Here is a 22,476-nt window from a genome sequence, read left to right on the forward strand (position 1 = left end):
TGTTTAGCATTTTTCATTTTACATAAAAAGTTCCTGTGGATATTCAAAAATTAATTGTGAATGGCACCAGACCGGGCGATTAGTGCAAAGTAAACGTGTTGCAGATCCAGGTGGAAATTTAGCACTGTGCTTTAGAAGCACATTCCCACTTTCTCTGAGCTGGATAAGGTGTTTTGTCCTAAACCTGGGACACATTGTATCTGTTTGAATTATTTTTAAGCCTGAGAATCACTTAGAATGTTATCTGTACACATGGCTTGTCAAAATTGATATGCTGTCAAAAAAAGTTATCGGCGTCTCCAAAAATGGCCAAAATTAAGAACTCAGAAACTATGATAGTAGTAAAAAAAATTTTGGGTTCATTTCATCAAACTGGTCTAAAAACATGTAATACTAAGTTTCAAGTCATTATTTCAATTTTTACTGAAGTAATAGGACTTTTACTTAGTATAGTTTTAGCATAGTTTTTCATACCGCTGACACCAAAATGACTGCAGGGATTAATCGGTTTGAAATTATTTATAATATTTTAATAACAAACTTTTTCTCTTGATGTGTTTTTATTTTTCTGCAAAAGTTCTTGCATGTTTAACATTAAGATAAGAATGAAAAAGTTACTGTGAGACATGGGTTTTAAACCTTAAAAATTTCCAGCGAGAAATTTGAAAACTAATGAATGACAAAATCGCAAAAGTTTATCGCCATATGGGGTAACTTGATAAACAATGCATTTTCCTGCAGGTGTCCTCAAATATGTGTAGTATAATCTTAAAAAATGTGATGTAAACCCATTGGTATTTTTGTAATAAGTACCAAATTTTATGTGTTCATTTCTTGCGTTTATGAGTGTCACCAAAGTGCCCTGTACGTAAGTCCTAAAAATTTATGTCATTGGCTCACTCTTTACGAATGACACCACGTAACAAAGGAAAACCATTCTTTGCTATTTCCCGTATCCTATACCGAGATTTTGTTGTGATATATATCAGAATTAATTGTCTTTAAGAATTTGGTAACAATTTATTTTTGGCTAAATAAATTTTTGTAACATATATTTGCATAGCTTATATGTATACAAAATATAAAAACCTAGGTTTATTATTTTTCTTGTTGTAGTGTAGTATGACCAAACAAATTTCTAGCAAAACTGGTACAACGAGTTCCTCAAAATCCGAAAAAAAAAGGTCAAAAACCAGTGTAAAGAAAACACATGTACCCAAACTAAAGGTAATATTTCTCAACACATGAAGTGCATCACAAAACATATTTTTTTGTTTCCTGCTTGTTGTTATTTTTGTTGTTTCCAATACTTAATGTCTTTATACTCTGGCTAGTATGACTGTTTATCTGCTTGTTAGTCTACATTTCCAGAGTGCGTTAACATGTATTGGCTTCCGTTCGTCATATGTGTCATCACCAAAAAATAGTGAGGCTGTGTCAGTTTCTGCAGAATTCTTACATTTTCATATTCTTCTGACATACGTATTGCAGACTATTTTAGTTGTTGCCAATATCTTTTTGCAGGTATGCATTTGGTGACTGTCGTAAACCTTCTCCTGAATTAGTTACATTAGTGGGAGAGATTGTTCTCAATCAAATTAGCTGTGTGGTAAGAACATAATTTCTTAAGCATTTATAAGTATTTCAAGAGATTAAATTTTTGAGCCAAAATAAAAAATGTTTAATTTTTATTTGACTCCTTTAAGTGAAAAGAATTGTAAAAACTTAAACAATTTGATGCAAAGTAAAACCTATAATACTTGTGTATAAACCGAGACAATTATTTCTATTGTACATTAAAGTACAATGTCAAACATCCCATTGTCATTTCAAAGGAATTGTCAAAAGCTATAACCAGTTTAGCTGACTTCAAAGAAGCAAATATCACTTTTTGGACAAGTGATGCAGTTCCTAATTTTATTGATGACATAAGCAATATAGATAAAGGTAAAACTACAGAAGCACTTTTCATTTTTACCTAATAAGTGAACTTTTTAATCCATTGTTTACACCTAAAAAAATTAAGCCGTTGTCACTATTGGTGCCTCTTACATTTTGTTGGAAAGAAGTAAATTGTTGTAGTACTTTAATGAATGTATTTGTTTTCAATGAATTTGCACATTCCATATGAATTGAAAAACATGCTAGACACATAAATATCACGCTAAGTAAACAGAGCTGCTTATTTTATACAATCTTGTGAGAACAAGCTCATTTGTTGAATGCAAACTTTTCGTTTTCTTGATTAACCCTTTACTTAGTTTCAAGTTGCACTTCACATGGTATTCAAGTTGATAATTTAGTATCCTAAATTTTGTACATTAATTTGCTACACTTTTTTTTATGACACCAATCAGCTATTAGTTATTGATCTTGGATTCCTTTGAAACAAGAATTAGATGTTTGACATTGTACTATGATGTAGTCTAATGCAGCCTGCTACCAAGTCGATACCGAGAAACAAGTTTAATTTTCGAAGACAACCATTAGAAGAGTGCTCTTCAGGTTTATTGCCACTAGCTAATTTATTCTGAACCAAGGTATTGTTGTTGCAGGATATGTAACAGTGGCAATTCAATTTTTCACTTTAATTTTCATGATATCAGATCTAGGATTCTTGTCGGTTCATAGAATCATGTTGTCTCTCTGTGCTTCTAGCTTTAATTTTTAAAGAAATAACAGAATGTAGATTCAAATTTTAAAACACTTTCTTGAATCTGAGAATCTTTTTTCCAGATAAGTGAGTGGAAACGGCATCTCAGGCAAGACATAAAATTCGACAATTCCATGGATTTTGTTGAATTTCTTCCACAAAAATTTATGTTTACAGTTATTGCTGTCTTTACTGTAGGCTGTAGTCCTCTAGAAGCATAGTGTGCTGGATTAGATCTAATTGTTGCATAGCACAATTGATCCGGTTTTGACAATCTCCAAATATATAAGCCACTCTATTTGCAACAAATAATTTGAATCTTCTTGAACTGTTCTTTATGTATCCAAGGACGACCTGACTGTTTCATACAAATTTGAACTCAATATCCCTGTGAACCATATTTGCAGCAGAAGCAGCAGCCACAAATTGTGGTGAGACATTGTAACTGACGGCTTCAACGGCCTGACTTTTGCTTTAACAATTACTAAGCACAATGGACTTTTTATCATCGTTTACTATCCAGACATCCATAAGCTATTTTGGCTTGCATCCAGCAAAATGATGTAACCTGATTTCTTTTATTTCTCCAAATCCAACGATCTTGTAGCACTGTGGAATACTTATTTCTCCAAACAGAGGTCGGTTGGATTCCCACTGTGTCCATTTCAAGTTGACGTCTGATGAAATAGGATCATCCCATCCCCGTTTTGTGTGACATTCTTTGTGACATTTTTTTGTCTTGTGACAAAAAGTGAAGCCAACAGACCAAACAGATTGTAAATAAAGCTTTGTGGCTGGTTGATTTTGGAGATTTATTTTATAACACATTTAAGTCGTTTTCTGTATGCCCCAAGTGCAGGACCAATGACAACTTCGTTATTGCAAGATCACAATCCTTGACTTCTTTGCATCTCTCACTCTCAGTAATCTGCAACAACATGTTGGCGTGGTTACTAATAAATTTAGTAAGATGAAATCCACATTTGGAACATAATTCACTTTATGACGAGAGCAACAGTTGATTGCACGTGAGGTTTCGATTTCAGTAAATAGTCTACGTAAAAGTTTTATAATAGCGTGTTTGCAACTTTCTCTCCAAATTTTGATTTTCCACCTCTAGCTGTCTGACAAAGCGCATAATTGCTTTAACTGGGACATGATGTGTCGCTAAAGATATGCACACGTCTCAAACAACATCAATGAAGCGATATAATCACCATTGCGCCACTAAAGATTCTGCAGATATGCATGCTGTTTATCTGCCACTAAATGGCGATGTAGTCCTGGCGAAATCTTACTAATACTTAACCAGCTGGTTCGTCAAATCGGGGCCAGACATTAGCTCATTATTTAATGAAATGCAACCAAATTGCTCACTCCAGTCAAAGACAACGCATAAGGAAGGTACCATGACTTTTTATCTTCATCTGGTATTTTAGCATATTTTACATATCCTTTATGAAATTCTGGGTTGTTCATGAACTTGTGTTTCAAGCTGGCCGTGAGATTCATTACTTTAAAAGGTTGATTCATATTGTCATAACGGTAGAGGATCTTCATAATGACCATCTTTTATTATACCTTTCACCGCATCAATTCCATAATTTGGAGGTCTTTCTGTGATAGGTTCTGTATGTTATCATCTTTTAATGTGCAGTCAACTTTCTCCAAATCATACATACTACATAGCGTGTTGTTGATTCTCCATCTTTTAATTAATTGATGGTAAAAAAAAGTTAGAATTACCTGGTAACTTCGATTTTTTTGCATTTTTGTGGAAGTATTCTGCACTTTTGTAATTGAACCAACAATGCACCCTCCCAATTTTGTTTTGAAGGTCTTTTCCACCCTTTTCACTTGGTATAACCTCATTGGGTTTCAAAGCTTGAGGAAGATTGAGAATCATTTTGCTAAAATCAGCAACTAAATCTTTAATCTACTTTCGCCACTCAACTATTTTATGATGCAGTAACTTTCTGAATTGGAATTTCTTTGTTTTTCACAGGAGCATAATCTCTGGGATACGTTTTATTAAGTTTTGTCTATATGCCACCACTACATTTCTGCTTTCCACCATCAGACCACTGATTTGAATAGATTTTTCTGCATTTTCCTCGGAGAGTGTTTTCCTAGCGTTTTCACTCGAAATTCCTTACAACTTCAAATAGATGATCAGATTTTTATGTAGAAAATATGCCTTAACTGCAGTTGCTAAAAAGAACAAACGTCGCATCTTTTATGACATTAATCGTCACACAAAAGATGCTGCTACAGTATGGCAAAACCAGTGCCACTGAAATTGTGTAGATGGAAACCTACTGTCCGGATCTTTTTGCTGGAGTTGTTTGTGCAACATAAAATTTGCATGGGAAATAATATTTGTATGGCTGGTCTAGAAGATGATATCTAATGTGTTGCCATACTTGCAAGTAAAACACTTTACTGTCACAGCCACAAAAGGCACCTTTTTATATTGTTAAAAACCACGTCATGAATTGTCGCCAAACAACTTTAATGCTGCTTGGTTTGCCCTGGAAATATAATGCACATAACATGCAAGTATGTTAATTTCCAAGGTGAACAACAACATGCATAATCTAAATTTACAACACGTCAAAAAATACTTCATGTTCTTTTAAACGGCATCAGCAACTATGTTTCCATCGATTGTCATCACTGTTATCTAAAGAAATAAAGCAATCATTATTTTAACTCACTAGAGCTCTTTATTACCAATCCTTTTAAAGCAATTTTCAGCGTAATTTTATTTGGCAGAACTTGTGCTCCATGAGTAGTAGTTAATGTTTGATAATATTTTAAAGATTCAATTTAGTGAAACTATAAGTAGATATACAATAGGTAAACATAGGTTATTGAGATTTATTAACCCAAGGTGATTTATATTCAACGACGCGCAGCGGAGTTGAATATAATATCACCGAGGGTTAATAAATCCAATAACCTATGTTTACCTATTGTATATATGTTTTATTATATACCCAAAAGAGATTGTTATAATTAATATTACTTATTTTGTTTTGTGCAGTTAATTACGATAAAAATTAATGAGGCGGAAAGGATAAAATCAAAACATGCGTTTAGGAATGTTTTGTCAAAAGTATTGTTACGTCACAAGCATTGAATAATACGGGTGGAATACGATTATTTATTCAATGGCTGTTTTTGCTTACGGGTATATAATAATATCAAGTATTAAAAATTATACTTGGGTTGGTTCAAATGAAGAAATAAACATTACTCCGTGTAATTCTGCTGGTGTTTTTTAACAGTTCTTTCTTCGGTAAAAAGATTATCAAAAAAAAGAGAATTGGCAGAAACATTTGTCACATGTTTTTCTTTATTGAAACCATCTCCAACATCGAAGTTTCTTCTGTATTTTTTTTTCTTACAATTTTTTTTATTTATTTTACCTAATATGATGAACGTAAATCAACAAATGAATATTTTATATCTTTTTTGTAATTATTCTTACTAATACGTTGTGAAGATAATTTCTAGTTTGTATTTGTTTCTACAAAAATAACTCTCATCAAATATGTTGAAATGTCAAGTTTATTAAATAAAGGAAAAACAAGCGGGATACTTAACCTAATATTACAACACGAGTGCTTACTTGTCTTCAACGTCTTAACAACACTTCCCCAATCTTCAACAGACTAGTCTCCTGATCAATCATCTCAACATCAAAACATTGAGTAAAATTAAAATAAAGGCATTTTCTACTGCCTTCTAATATTTGTCGGTATTGCTGGATAAAACTGGGTAAACAACCAAAAAGAATAATATTTAAATCTAGGAACGATTGTTTCCTCTTATCCAGCTTTTTTTAAGCAATAGTGTCATCCAAAGGAAACAGCAACTTACAATTGGCCAGCTTCCTGCTATTATATCTAATATACTCAAACAACCAATCATCAGGCTCTATTATAAATAAACAAACATCAATCTACAACCACTTCCTTTCCAAATAAGTCCTATTCCATCCTAAAGAACACAAAACCACTATATTTACAATGACCTCTAAACTCACCACTCAACAAATCCCAACCTAGTCTTTCCACATCTAGACAGTTTACACAACTTGTTTCTAAGCAAATTAATTTTATTTACTAACTTTAGTTCTGTACAAAGCACAAGCAACATGAAAATTATTTGTTGCAAAAATGGAAAAAGACACGCTTTGCAAACAAAGGAAATAAAACTACAGAAAAAGAAAAATGCATTAACTTTTTTAGTGTAACACCATAAGTATCCCTCACAAAAGATTTTAACTCATAAGATTTTAAAATTTTTCATCCATAAACCAAAACATGCCTTAGCTTCAACAGTCTTTTTTATCTAAAAAATCCCAAAGCTTTTTCCACCCTTTTCTACTATATACCATTAAGTTTGACTTTCTTGGTAGTTCGGACATCAATCCATAACACAAACTTATTCATATAATAACCACCCATGTTCATACCCCCAGTCAACCTTCCCTTTTACACATTTCCATAGTTCTGAAACGAACCGCTAGCAAAATGTCTCATCATGACTCTAATAATATATTATGACTCTATGTTCTCACACCTACCTTTTTAATGTATTTTTTCTTCTTCCTTAAAATGTCAGGCTTTTTAACTTAAAAAGTCAGGATTTTCAGGAAAATCAACATACTTTTGAGGGGGCAACTTAAACATGTTCAAGTCGACTTCTCTAACAACCTAGATTGGTAAAAGGATTTAGTACTTACAAACACTTGCCAAGTTTGTTTTCCTCATCATTTGTTTTCACAGCACCCTTAACTCCTGAAGATTTTCACTACAAATACCCTGGCGAATTATCTGTCTCTGTCAATCTGTCATCCATAAATCAAACCAACACATAAAATTATCAAAATCATCAATAGACACAAATTATATGAATTCATATTAGCAACAACTTTTTTTGACAATCACCCTATGGAAATTTTAATAAGAGTCGCATCTACACCTTGTTTGTAAGTATCTACTAACAACAGCCTTGGTTTACCAACAATATTAACACTAGACAAATAACCATCTAATAAACTGATAAAAGCCGCCTTCTGATAAATGCTGCCCTGTAATAAATGCGTCTTTAGAAGCAGAAAACAAGAAATGACAGATAGTTTATATATGAATTTTACTTTTTTCCTATTAACAATTTCTTCCAGAACTAAAGATAAAAACCAATATTGCGTTTTACATTTCTACAGTCTATTGGAATAGTCATAGTAGGATTTCGACCAACTTTTCATTAATGGATTTTGAGATTTTTACTTTTATACCTTAATAGATAAACGAAGTTAGAAAATGCTATGAATGCTTTCATATTATAGAAGAGAACTCTGTTGGCAACAGTAATATTGGCATTTTTAAACACATTTTTTTAAAAACATTTTTATACTATCTTGTGTTACGTTTTTTAGGACTAGAAAACATTGTTTAACGTCTGTTTTTATCTTATTGTCTCATTTTGTAATAAATGCCACCTCGTAAATGCCGCTCTCTATTAATTGCTGCGTCTTAAAGGTGGACTTTTTAATACACGCCACAGTATTTAAAATTGTGAAAAGAACTGGACATATATTTTAATTATGCTCAATACAAGTTATGAATAGTTGCTATATTTCCAAATTAAATATTTCCCATATAAGGGAATTAAGGAAAATCCTATTCTTTTAGGACAATGGGAGTATGTTTCATTGTAAGGTTTCTGTTGGTACTGTTGGTAAGTTTTTTTTTTTTTAATTCTATTCGTTAATCTACTGGTTTAACTTTTCATTCCCTCTATGACTCGAAATGATATTGTATAAAGTGAGCTAGTTTACCAACCTGAAATAAAATCAAACATTTTCTAATATTACTTTGTTTGTCACTATCAAAGAAATATGCCAAAAATAAGATTTACTGACAAATATACAGGGCAAAACTTGATACACCAAAAAATTCTATTAATGGAATGAATAAAAACAGTTTTCACTAAATTATATTAATAATAAACACCTGTTACAAGTTTACTAATATGCCAGATGTGTACTAATACATGTAAAAGTCAAAAACATCAATTGTTTCAGTGTTTCAGTTTGGATTGGTAACATAGCCTTGTTATATCGTTGTTGTTGTTACTCATGATAAATATTCCAGTATGTTTTTCATTCTTTATACCAGCTTCGAATTTTTTTGAATACATTTACGTCATTTTTTCTGTTCCCAGAACAGTTGTACAACATGCGTTCTGTAAAAAAAAATATTCCAGTATGTTTTTCATTCTTTATACCAGCTTCGAATTTTTTTGAATACATTTACGTCATTTTGTCTGGTCCCAGAACAGTTGTACAACATGCGTTCTGTAAAAAAAGACAATTTTGAAACAGCAGCCAGTTTACAAAGAAAACACAACATTCAGGAACTATATATTTTTCATGATTTTATGGATTAGTCGCATTAAATATTAAAAACAATTTGTAGTAACTCCTCTTTTACCTATTATTCTGAAGGTTGCTGGTCAGTGAAGAAACAGTTTAAAAACCAAGCCACAGGAGTAAAAGATTTTCATATTTCTAAATGAAACGCATCAAAATTCAGAATGAATTGCAACAGGAATGTGCTATGCTTATAAAAATTATTTTTCTACAATGCATATACCGTAATGATTTGTTTAAGCAAGCAGCATTTTTTCACCGCCTTCACCCTCGAATATGCTTCCAGTTTTCCTCAAAGTTTATTAAGTGCCTAGCTCTTGATTAAGCACCCACCCTATGAAGGGAATAAAGAAAAAAAACAAGCACTATATTTCCTGTACAATTCTTTTTTTCTGTGTAAACTCCAAAATTGAAAAAGGTGCTTTTATTTCTGAAATTTGTTTAATTTTTAAATGCTCAGGGCTTTTAGATGCAACCTAAATTAAGCGCTGATGTCAAAATTTCAAAAATTTGATGAGCACACAGTACGCTTGTTCAGAACATTACAGTAGTCAGCATAAAAATATTTTCATATTATAAATTGAATTGCTCTTTATGGCCATAGAGGATTTAAAATCCCGACATTTGTAATTAGATAAAAGAATGTCCATTTATATGATAGACGGATAACTAAGCATGTTTTTTTAGCATTTACCTACCATTCACACACCATTCACAAGAGCCATAGAGAATGAATGTGGATCCAATCAAACAAAAACTGATGATGGGGGATGCATATGCAATGCAGGTTTTTACAGGAATCCTGCAAATAGTCAATGCACTGAAGAGTGTTGTTACTGTACTCCTGCAAACAATCAGGTTGTAAAAGAATGGGAGATGCAAAAGCTTGGGCGGGTGAGTTAAAATTTATTCATACGTTATTTTTATTTTTAGCTTTTTATCAACATGTTTTTGTTATCTCCCCAGAATAAAATAAAAAGCTGAAAGCTAAGTATTATATATTACTTTTAACAGTTTAACAGTTAATTATTATTAATATATATACATCTCATATAATTAGTAAAACTCTTCACCAGTTTAAAGAAAGGAAGAAAAACTGAAAAACTAAAACGTAGATAGACTTTCTTTGTTATAAGTAAGAAGTTCATAAACTACAGTAAAACGATTATGCAAAGATAACCATGCGCAATCTTTTACAGACAGTTGTAATCGAATATGCAAATTTGTGCTTTCTTTATTGTTCGTAGTACCGGCCTATAAATAAGAAATTGCTTACTCTGAGCAATGCAAATTATATGTGTAACAATCCAAAACTGGTGCTACCTGTGTAAAAATAAAATTGTGACTAACCACGCAGACTCTGACAACAACATTGTACTTAACAAGAAACTGTTGCAGGATTTTTATTTTTTACAAAAGTGGCTGTTTATAAAAAGAGGGGGGAGGGGGACGTTTAATAAAGAGTGGACATTTATTAGAAGATTGACAGGATGCGAATTGTGTAATTGTTTTGTGCTTTCATTACTAGTTAATAAAACAAATATTTAATAAAAGCATTACTCTTATTTAGGATTGTGGTAGTCAAGAAACAGGAGGAAAGTGTATTTCAAATACAACTCAGGAATCAAAGTCTAAAAAAACAACTACTACTTCAAAGCCAACTTTAGAAACTACTGGTTTAACAGTGTCTAAGCAATCAGATTCTAATAAAGGATGGCCTATCAACATCGGTATTGGCATTTGCATCTGCATCATTGTCATCATTAGCATCATTGGCATTTACAAGTATTGCAAAGAAAAAAAGAAAAAAGACAACCAAGCACAGATTTCTTCTGTTTCTTTCACCAATAATGGTATACTTTTTTTTTCCAAATCTATATTTAAAAACGTAGGCTGAATAAAATAAATTTTTTTAGCAAAGATTTTCATTCATAATGTACATCGTCAGGCGACATATCAATTAAAAACTGCATATATCAAACAAATATATCATTACATTTTCTTTTGTTCAGTAGGGCTGATCACAATAACTTCCAACTAAAAGCGTGACCTTCATTTAATACCATATGCTTTGCTGGTTTAGACTTCCCTGAAATTTATTATGCTCCTTCCATTTTAATACAGCCATTTTTTATCTCAGATATGTATGGCTACCTTCGTAAATAATGAAATTAGCTAATAATATTTTAATAAAGTTTTTAATAATTTTACTCACCTTGTTTTTACTTTCATTAAAAATTGCTAACTAAATTCAGTTACTAGGATATACCTTAGGCTAAGATTAATTCAATCCACAACCCATGAATAAGTTAATCCATTTTAGAATTTAATCTCTATGTCCTTAGCCATTTATCAAAAGCACATGATCTTATTATACATTAGTTTCATCAGTGTTTAAAGCTTTGTGTGTGCTTTTTTTTTGTGTGTGTGTGTGTGTATGTGTAAACAAGTCACATATCTGTAATTATTTGCTTTCATAATGAATTGGATTTTTTGCAGGCTCTTCAACTAATGACTTGGTCCAGATAACAGTTTTATCAGATGCAGGTCAGGCCAATGGTAGGTATCCTTGTAACAAATTTCCTTAGCATTTCTCCTTAAGTTCATATATATGTTTTTAAGTCATAAGTTATTTAATCTGTGCTGTGAATGATGCCAGATATTTGCTAAAAATAGAGTCAAAAATAACATTCCTTCCATATATATTTGACTTTCAAACAGGGTTTTCATCAATTTAAACACCTCTTTTAAAAAGATCTTACAAAAACCTACTTTTTTAGCTATATAGTCAAGGCAATAGAATAACCTTGAAGATTTATTTAATAAATTACAGCGAAATTTGTACAATATATATGTATATTTATATAAGTAAATAAAACAATTATGAAACTTTTCTCAAAATGAATTTATAGTTTTCATGGCAAGTTTTAATTCAGACTCATCAAAAGTATAGTAGCGACCTGTAGAACCAGTCCTTGGTGGTAGAGGTTTTTCAAGATATCTTGATCGGAATCCAACATTCATCATTTCTTGAAGGCCAAAAACACTGTTTGTTTCAGTTCTTAGGGTGCATAAATCTCATCATAACATTATTATGCTCCTTTGAGATGTACTCAGCAACTCCAATAAACCAATCCTTGACATACATACAGGATGAAAAGGAACCAGTGGAAACACTATCAACGCTAATAACTTAATTGAAGCCTTTGCTGATTTCAGATATAAGTGTTGAAACCCTACTGATTTAGATTGACCCTTGTATAGGAATGAAGCAATTGTTCGATCTTGAGCCTTTGACAGTTCCAAAGGATGAAAAGCATTCTTGAAATGATTTGCCTACAATTTCATCTGTAGATAATAAATACAGAAATTAAGTTATTTATTATTTACAGGTAAAAGCACTTATACAAGAAAGAGATCACCACAATCCCAGCATCAGAAGGGAGCAAAAACATGGAAATGTGGTCCTTACAATAACAATGCTGAAAGTTGCCTCAAGGAAAACGACCTGCCTCCACAGTTTACATCTTATGGGGATTGGCCAAGTACCATTTCAAGTTAATTGGCTGTCCTAAATTTTTTTAAATTGTTTGTTTAAAGTCGTCACTGATATGTGTTTGTATAGCCTTGGTAATTTATTTGATTTTGCAGCAAGACAAATGCGCATGTGTATGTATTTAATAAGTGGTAAATATAAAAGCGGTGGTAAGTATAAACGCAGTGGTAAATATAAACAACATAAATTGCAAGCCCGTTGCTTTATAGAGAGGAGAATTTGATAGTCTACTGAGATCAAAGATATTTAGTCCGTTTAGTCCGTTATTTTCAAAAGAGAAAAGTGCAGTTTAAAATTATTAATTCTAAATTTATAATTTGAAAAAAATTATAAGTTTTTGTAATTTAATTAATATTTTGCTTTCTTATATGTGATTTTTATAGAAATTGCATTTTACGTTCCTATAGTTTTATTTTAAGAGTTGAATTCTTCAGATTTTTGTTTTGTTTTTGTGTGTGCTTATCTATATTATAATACCTGTATACGTCTGTCCGTCCGTCTGTCTGTCACGCAAAATGGTAGCTTAGCTGCGCAGGTAGCGAGATGGGCGCAATACGGTATAAAAATCTTTTAAATTTGTATGTTTGCTCACACACGCTGTTTTCTAGGTTCTTCTTTTTTTTGTTTGATGCACTTTTTATACTAAAATAGTAATTTATGCGTTTTGTAACATTATTTTTATTTAAAAGCATGTCAAATATTTATAAAAAGTCGACAATATGTATTTTTGAAACACAGGAACTATTTTCCACTAAAATTGATTACACAATGTATGTTTTAATTAGTGGTCTTTTATTTCTGTTGTCAGATTTGCCCCCAGTTCCCTTAAATTTCAGATCCCCCCAGTTGCATGCTAATTATATATTGTCCTCGCAAAATGGAATGACAAAGGTTGTGCATGACGAACAAAATGTCAAAGGGATAAAGGTGAATTAAACACAGAAATTTTAAAGTGTTGAGGTTTATAAAAGAAAAAATATAAACCTTAACACTTGCACAATAATTTACTGAGAGGTAAAAAATGTTTATTCTATTTGCATAATTCGAACTCTTTACAAATTATCATGCTTCTCTTCAACCCATTTATTTCTAAATGCCCTCACCATCCCAAGAAAGACTTCCAAACATTAGTCAGAGAATGCCAATGCCACAATGCCAACTTGGTCGTGTTGTTTTTAAACTAATTCAAATGACAGAATTTTAAGTATTACTTCTCTTATTATTAGTATAACATGACTAAACCAGTTTCTAACAAAAGTGGCAAAACAAACACATCAAAATCCGAAAAAAAATCAAAAAATAATGTGAAGAAAATACATGATGCAGCCAAACTAAAGGTAATATATCTCGCATCATCAAATCTGTTTGTTGTTGTTGTTGTTGTTGTTTTTGTTGTTTTTTCTGATATTTTTTTCTTACATTCATACTGGCATGATTTGTTAAATTAGTTATAATTAATCTACATTTCGAGGGTGCGTTAACAGATATTGGCTTCAGTTCGTCGTCTGTGTCATCACCAAAAAATGGCAACAATAAACTTTGGTCATTTCATACAGAAATTGCTGGAATGATGTAAGCGATAAACCTGCTTGTTTTTAAGGCTGTGTCTGTGATGAAGTTATCACATAAAAAAAGTTTCAACACAATTCTTACATGTGTTTTTCATATTCTTCTGACGTACGTATTGCAGTCTATTTTAGCTATTGCCAATCTTCGTACAGGTACGCATTTGGTGACTGTCGCAAACCTTCTCCTGAAGCAGTTACATTGGTGGAAGAGATTGTTCATCATCAGATGAGCTGTGTGGTAAGAACACTTTTTGTGCACAAAATTTAGAAGCATTACAACAATCTTAATCTAAACCAATTCAATTCTGGATCACTTTTTAAAAATATCAAGCAAAGAATATTAAATATTGATTATTCAATATTTAAATTTTGACACTCTAGAGTAAAAGGATTGTAAAAATATTTTTATCAACTTGAAACACTTTTCACTCAAAAAACTAGTGAGTAAACTCAGTGAAAAAAAAAGTTGTTTGGTCAAGTAATGTCTAAAATTTGGATCGTCATCGTTGATTATACTTTCACAATCACATAATTAGTATTTTAAAGATAATTAACTCCTATATATATGAAGGTGTGGCACCCGAGGGCCAAAATATGCTGATATCAGCAGCAAATATCTAAAAATCATAAGGCAGAATCACATTTTTTTAAAAATTACCCAGAGTTCGTCGACGTTGTCCGTCATTTTGGCTAGCGCTGAAACTTGTGACTGAGACGCGGTTGGAAGCTCAGGGATCGTGGCTTGAAACTAAAGACATGCAAAGAAATGCCATGAGTAGTGCAAGGAAAAAAAGAGGAATTCTTAAGTATTTTTTTTCATTGGATTTACAAGAATTTGAGGTACCCCACAATGAGAAGTAAAGAACAGAAACGCCTTTCCAATATCTGATGATGAGGATGGTCACATCTGGATAATATTTATTTTGTGATTTTAAGCTACCTAGCCAGTACCATGCCAGCACTCCAGGGCACATTTGTTATTAAATAATTAAGTGATAAAGTACAAGAGCTAAATACATTACTTTAATGTAGCTAGTTGCACAAAAGATTTTTCAAGACATTCTGTCATTTTAAATAAAAATAGCTAGGTAGTTATTTGGGCCTCCCATAACAGTGAACATTCAAGACTTGAGTATATAGCTAGTGAGGTATGCAAGACATTGCATGTTGGTAAACATGTTTCTACGACAAACTCCAACCTATATTTCATAAATAAATTTCTGCATATATAAATAATTTCGTAGATTTTCAGTTTTCTTTTATGAAATAACAAAATTTGGGAGAGTATAGCCAGAAGTAATATTCGCTTGAAGTGGGAAGTCCTAAAGTCTTCAGGTTAAGACTTAGTAAAGTGTAAACTGTTTCACATGGAGGACACTTAGTGTAATGTGTTACAAATCCAGTGGAGCGCTTATAGCATTAAGAGTATAATATCTTTTTCATAAACCAACATTCACAGAACTTATGATAAAGATAAAGCCTATTGTTACTTCTGCAAAGCAAATACAGTTGTTAAGCAATTTTCATTTTACATAAAAAGTTCCTGTGGATATTCAAAAATTAATTGTCAGTGGCACCAGACTGGGCAATTAGTGCAAGTAAACGTGTTGCAGATACATGACAAAAAAATAACTTTCTAACCACTTTGTATTTATACGGCATAAAATTTAGATTATGTATTTAGGACTGTGCTTTAGAAGCACATTCCCACTTTCTCTGAGCTGGATAAGGTATTTGGTCCTAAACCTGGGACACATTTTATCTGTTTGAATTATTTTTAATCCTGAGAATCACTTGGAATGTTTTCTGTACACATGGGTTGTCAAAATTGATATGCTGTCAAAAAAAGTTTATCGGCGTCTCCAAAAATGGCCAAAATTAAGAAATCAGAAACTATGATAATAGTAAAAAAAAATTTTGGGTTCATTTCATCAAGCTGGTCTAAAAACATGTAATACTAAGTTTCAAGTCATTATTTCAATTTTTACTGAAGTAATAGGACTTTTACTTAGTATAGTTTTAGCATAGTTTTTCATACCGCTAACACCAAAATGACTGCAGGGACTAATCGGTTTGAAATTAATTTATAATATTTTAATAACAAACTTTTTCTCTTGATGTGTTTTTATTTTCCTGCAAAAGTTGTTGCATAGCTTATGTATTAACATAAGGATAAGAACGAAAAAGTTACTGTGAGACATGGCTTTTAAACCTTAAAAATTTCCAGCGAGAAATTTGAAAACTAATGAATGACAAAATCGCAAAAGTTTATCTTCAAATTTTTAGTTTTTGTTAATGTAAAAGTAATCCAGATGAAAAAAATTTCTGATGCTTTTTATGAAGAAATCTTCCATATTAGCCATATGGGGTAACTTGATGAACAATGCATTTTCCTGCAGGTGTTCTGAAATATGTGTAGTATAATCTTAAAAAATGTGATGTAATTTTCCTCTTTAAGTTTTGACTTTTAACCCAGCTAAAAAGCTCAGCCTTGTAATTTCATGCTTAGTCTAGCTAGCTATAGCGAAAAAGTTTAATATTCAAACTTATTTTACTGAGTATTAAGTAATAAATGCTAGTTTTATCCTAAATGTAACTATAGCAGCTAAGCTGCCTGTAAGAACATCATCGAGGCTGTAAACAAACCCATTAGTATTTTTGTAATAAGTACCAATTTTTATGTGTTCATTTCTTGCGCTTATGAGTGTAACCAAAGTGCCCTGTACGTAAGTCCTAAAAATTTATGTCATTGGCTCACTCTTTACGAATCACGTAACAAAGGAAAACCATGCTTTGCTATTTCCCATAACCTATACCGAGATTTGGTTGTGATATATATCAGAATTAATTGTCTTTAAGTTCAGACAAATTTATTTACCTCTGCCTTTAAGAAGGTATAATGTATGAGTAAGTTGTTGCCACTGATATATTGATATATACTATTCCTTCTAATGTTTTAGCTGGTGCAAGCTACTGAAGTGACGAACATGAGAGGTGGTCGGTTTACAAGCATAGATGATATTTTGTTTCTCATGAAGAACAACAAAGTAAGTTCTTTTAATTTTTATTTTTCATGAAATTTAAGATAATGTTGTAGCAACTCAGCCAACAAAAGCTTATAAGTGTAGTGAACTTTTGATATTTTTCCTACTAAACTTATTGTTCTATCAAAGTGTGAATATTTTGGAGAAAAAACCTTTTCACGTCACAAATAAAAGTCAAGTTAAATAGTTAATAGGAATACAATATCATAGAATTCAGTATCAATACAGTATCAACTTTCATTCTAATGTTCCAACTAGATGTCTATGCAAGAAAATCCTGTACTTAAATTCTTAAATGTGATTTTAGCTACGTAGCTCGTGGTTGCCAGGAATTTCTAGAAATTTTAAGGTCCTCCTAGAATCTACTGGATTTTTTTTTTTTTTTTTTGGATTTCTCCTGGATGTTATATGACTTTTAATAAATTGAATTATGCAATTATTTAAATCTTTTTACAGAAAATTTAAGAGAAATTTATATTTTCGACATTGTGTGACATCCCTGTAGATATGGGACAAAAGTCTTGGCGTTAGTAGATTCTTGCTGGTTATTGCATTGTTGTTTAGTGTCTGTGGCAATGCCAGGGTGTTTCCTCTCAGAGATTTTCAATATATAATCAAACTTGTCAAGAAAAAAGTAAAAGAACATTGGCATTTTCTTGATATGTCGAGTAAATGTCAGAAATTTTAGGTTAATTAGAACCATTTTTTATGTAATATTTCATAATATTGGAAGGATACATTACAAAAATAGCTCAAAAATAAGAAAAATGTGAGGAATTTTAGTAAAAAAAAAACAAAAAAAAACACAGAAATATTTGGAAAATAAGTGGACACCATGAATCCTGGAAAAGTTGTTGCATACAACCCTTGCTTTTTCCTTTTCTCTACAAAACTATTTGAGCAGACTGCGCATCTAATCTTTCTGTGAATTAAGAACAGAGCAATATGCATTTAAAAGGTTACAAGTTTACGTTTTAAGCTAACTGAAGAGTAAAATTTCAAGCTATAAAAGTAATATCGTATTGTTTAAAATGGTTAGGGAGGAGGATGAGCTGTCATTTGTTAACTAGTTGCTCAAACAGAGTAGCATAGTAGTTTCGTATAAAGTATTTTACTAAAAGCATTCAAAATAAGTTAGGTGTTCCATCAATAACACATGCAAAGTGCCGAACTATGAGTTCTCATCTTATATTCTTTGAAAATGCTCCTGTTTTTTACATTTTTTACTCCAGAATTCTACCTGCTCCTTGACTCGTACATTAGAATTCCTAAATCAGTAGAATTTCTAAATCAGTGACTTTAGTGGTCTAAAATTCTGATATTGTTAATATGAAAGGTTTGCGTCTCGCTTTAATATTTACAAAAGAGAATGTTGATCTAACTTTTAGGAAAGTATTGATTGATTGATTGATTGATTGATTTTCAGTGCAAATTGAGACAAGTGATTCGATATTTGAGATTAAAAGATTTGAAAACAAAAGCAGTAAAAACAACATCACCTGAAGATGAGGATGTGCTGGACGCAGTCGGTTAGTATTTTAGTTGCACTCTACTCCTGTGGGTGCGACCTACCATGCTAGTCGCAGTCGGTTTACTTTTTTGTTGCACTCAATTTTTGTTGTAATTATTCAATTCTGGAGAACGTTTCCTTTTTCTGTAGTGGGAGACACTAACAAAGGTGATTCTGGAAAAAGACTCAAATTAGCATATGATTTTATCAGCTCCATCGACGGAACTGGTAGGAACATTTTTAAATTGGTTTTGTATCTGCACTCTTAATAAACGATTAACACTGTCGCTAAGAAACACCCAGGACTGTCATGGACCTTTTATTGTGTTGCCTTTAAATACTTTATAAACTCAAGCATTGTTTTTCAGGGGAGTTAATCGCACTGTTTGACGAACAAGATGTTGTCGACGAAATAAAACAGGCCCGACTAAAGGTAATTCGACATTTTGCTTTCTCCTTAAGCAGACTATGAAACACCAGCAGCAGTCTAATGTTTTTCTTTTAATTCATCTTAGAGAGCTGAGCGAATGTCTCGATGTTTAGACTCACAAGCGTATATGGATTATTCTGAAGCCAGACAGATGAGTTTTTGTAAGTTTGCCATGGAAATTATTCTGACACATTTTTTCAAAGTTGACCCCTAAAATTTTCACTGCTAGTCTACACTGCATAGCACAGACTTTATGCGAAATTGTGAAATGTTTTATTTCGTTTTTAGCTAAAAAAATTGCAAAGTTCAAAGATTGGCTTGGTATTGGTACGTCTATCGATATTAAAGCAAGTACAGCTGTTATTGAAATCATGAGTTACCTGGCATATGAAACAGTTAACGAGGTTAGAAGTAAGATTGTTAGATTGTCGTGTCAGCCAAAAAATATTTTGTCAGAAAGACAATCAAAATCTTCGGCAAAAAATGTCGAATCTGCATCGTCCCTGTACTAGCCAGTCTGCTGGTATTCCTGTTTGCTTAAATCGGGAAAATCGGGAAAAGCCTCAGGCTTTTCTTTGCATTTAGGTTTTTCTTCCAGATGTTGGTTAAGTAGGAAAATGTTAATGCACTCGATGATTTTTGCGATTATTCAGAAAGTAACTGTAGATTAAAAATTTTGTGATTAGCTTTCTGTTTCTATTATTTTAAATTGCACGTACGTTATATACTTTACGATAAAAATACTTTTCTTTTTATACACGCTTCTTTGTTCATTTTTGTAATTTTATTATTTTTTGACAGATAGTTGATTTGGCGTTGCTTGTGAAAGAAGATCAGGAGAGAACAAACGTATTATCCACCATTACTCCCGTCTCTATAAACCCACTCTCAGAGATTGCGAAAAGTTCGACTGCAAAACAACCTATAATACCGAAAGGGGCGTTACCAACACCCGCCCATTCACCACCTGGAACACCTATTACCCCGTCTAATACAAATGCACAGAGCACAAGTGTAAATCTGACGGCACCGATACATGGTGGTTTGGCGTCTTCATTGGGAACGGCGTCCCTTGCTTCATCGTTGTCTGGTCTAGTGAAACCTCAAAAGACAAAAAAGAAAAAAATGAAGGTAGAAAGATCTTGTTTTATCGTATCAGTTGATAGACTTGTCCAATTTTATTACAACGAGGTCAAAATCCCTTATTTTGTTAAATGTTTCGCGGTGTAGGCCAATTATCGTGATATTTTCTTTCCCACGAATGGCGTATCACATCAGAGTATTATTAGAAAAGATACTGGAATTTTTTCGTCAGCCAAGCGTTTAGAACAACAATTATTTAATACACCCGTTTTTCTTTTTAACATGAACCCTTTAAGTTTTTTGTGAAAAGCGTTACATAACACGAAAATAACCCAAAAAAGTGTTTTTAATTAACTCTCCTAAAACGAACAATTTTTGCCCTATTTTGTGTGATGTCAAAGCTAAAATTATTATTTCTGAATATAGCTTGAAATCCAAAAAATAATTGGTCTATTGTTATGACAATAGACCATTATTTTTAACATGAAATTTCCGCGATGGTATTCTTATTAAAAGCGTGTACCCTAACCTTCGAATGTTTGCATGCATAACGTGTTCAGGTAGTCTAGAACGTGTGGGTAAAGAAGGCATTATTGCAGTAAATTATTTATGTTGTGGAATGCATGTAAAGCATTACACTTCATTAAAATGAATTTATGTTGTTGTTTTTTGTAGCACTCGGCAAACGTCATATCAGACATGAACAGCTTGCGAATACAAACATCGCATATCAGGGAAGCCGTTCGAAGATATACTATGATACGAAATCCCATCACTCCATTTGCGGTATGTTAATCATTCTTTGCATATGCTTTCCAACAAATAAAGACTTGTAGTTTCTAAGTATAGCTTTTAAACACACCACATTGCCATAATTTCTGTCTGAGTTTTAGCGGTGGCTTTGGCTTTACATAACGTTGCTAGTAAAAATTCCATCATTTAAAGAGGTTTTCATCGCATTTCTTTTGACGAATAATTTGGTCTTAAAACTTGTCCTTTCTAACCACGGTTTTCGATAAAAGCATGACATACTAATATACACACGAAACTTATTTGAAATAAGGAACTAGACTAAAAATTTTGTTTGAAGGACTACATCTAAACATTATAGAAATCCTTGTTGAAGGCTTCGTAAGATATACTAGTTGTTATGAACATTTTCTTTTTGTTTTCGGCATGACGTGTTTGAAAACTTAGTACTCCTCGAAGATTTTGTTTGTTTTTTTCCTGAAATGTCCTGGAATTTACAATTTAGTTTTTTTGTTATAATGACTTCTACTTTGTTTCTTCAGGGACTTTCAAGATCAACACTGTCGAAGAAAACGCTATGTTTATGATAAGCGCCTGGTAAAGAAGATGATGGACTCTTTTACTTCTTTTGCATGACCAATTGAAAGAACGCTAACTGAAATGGTGTGCCAACTCACGAGAATACTACATTGGACAAGTAGATATGGATTGAACACGTTGTTTAGATGTTATGTTTATGATAAGCGTCTGGTAAAGAAGTTGATGGAATCATATCCTTCTTTTTGCATGACCAATTTGAAAGCACGCTAACCGAAATGTTTTCTCGACTCGCGAGAATACCACATTGGACGAGTAGCAAAACGAATTAAAGACGTTTTTTAGACAAAAGCATTACTTTCCGAAAAGATGTAGTAATTGCAATGAGTTGACTCTGAAAAACTATCCATGTTTTGTCTTCACGAGAAAATTACGCGTCAACCATGTGTACATATTCTTATAATGAGAAACAAATAATATTTTCGATTTATTGCCAACTTTATTTCCCGCTATTTTTTTCCTGACCTGCAGCTTGACTAATATTTAATGTGGGAAAATGCGGATATTGCACATGACGGGCATAAATTGTTCAAGATGAAAGTGTATCGAGAATAGTCTTCCCCGTACAAATTTTAATTTATTTTTTAGGGAAGTCATTATGCAAGAACACTCGCTAAAAAATTATTCTTTAAATGTGGGAAACTTGAATTAAAATAATCGCGAATTAAATATTCGAAAAATTTGATTGACATTTTTTTGTCTTAGTTGGTCAAAAAGCGTACGGTAAAAGTTTTTCTAACACTCAAAATTGACACACGCAACAAACAACTTTAACACTATACAGAATACCTGTCTCTTTTCTGTTCTCGCGCTACGATTTCTGTCCTGCGTTTTGTAACC

The 22,476-nt window shown here is 32.2% G+C and overlaps 2 protein-coding genes across 5 annotated transcripts in view; both read left to right on the forward strand.

Moving 5' to 3' along the window:
* The window catches only part of LOC130644834 (uncharacterized), a 16,256-nt gene extending 3,167 nt beyond the window's left edge, over positions 1-13,089 (forward strand). The window contains exons 1-6 of one of the 4 annotated variants that reach the window (XM_057450600.1): positions 3,748-4,057; positions 8,359-8,404; positions 9,786-9,992; positions 10,669-10,951; positions 11,598-11,657; positions 12,491-13,089. In XM_057450600.1, coding sequence (XP_057306583.1) covers positions 8,363-8,404; positions 9,786-9,992; positions 10,669-10,951; positions 11,598-11,657; positions 12,491-12,660 — 762 coding nt within the window. In that variant the 5' untranslated portion in view covers positions 3,748-4,057; positions 8,359-8,362 and the 3' untranslated portion in view covers positions 12,661-13,089. Of the gene's footprint in view, positions 1-3,747; positions 4,058-5,738; positions 5,847-6,053; positions 7,653-8,358; positions 8,405-9,785; positions 9,993-10,668; positions 10,952-11,597; positions 11,658-12,490 lie in introns of those variants that run through there. The other 3 variants (XM_057450598.1, XM_057450596.1, XM_057450599.1) reach the window with 3 other exon arrangements.
* Positions 13,090-13,823: 734 nt separating this feature from the next.
* Positions 13,824-22,062, forward strand: LOC130644833 (transcription initiation protein SPT3 homolog). The gene is made up of 12 exons (XM_057450595.1): positions 13,824-13,991; positions 14,126-14,226; positions 14,376-14,460; positions 17,183-17,269; positions 18,693-18,795; positions 18,927-19,004; positions 19,145-19,209; positions 19,292-19,367; positions 19,495-19,610; positions 20,008-20,337; positions 20,965-21,075; positions 21,582-22,062. The coding sequence occupies exons 1-12, from the start codon at positions 13,887-13,889 to the stop codon at positions 21,624-21,626; spliced, it is 1,302 nt and encodes a 433-aa protein (XP_057306578.1). The 5' UTR covers positions 13,824-13,886; the 3' UTR covers positions 21,627-22,062.
* The last annotated feature ends 414 nt before the right edge of the window (positions 22,063-22,476 follow it).

This window comes from Hydractinia symbiolongicarpus, chromosome 5 (genome assembly GCF_029227915.1).
Source record: "Hydractinia symbiolongicarpus strain clone_291-10 chromosome 5, HSymV2.1, whole genome shotgun sequence".
Taxonomy (NCBI): domain Eukaryota; kingdom Metazoa; phylum Cnidaria; class Hydrozoa; order Anthoathecata; family Hydractiniidae; genus Hydractinia; species Hydractinia symbiolongicarpus.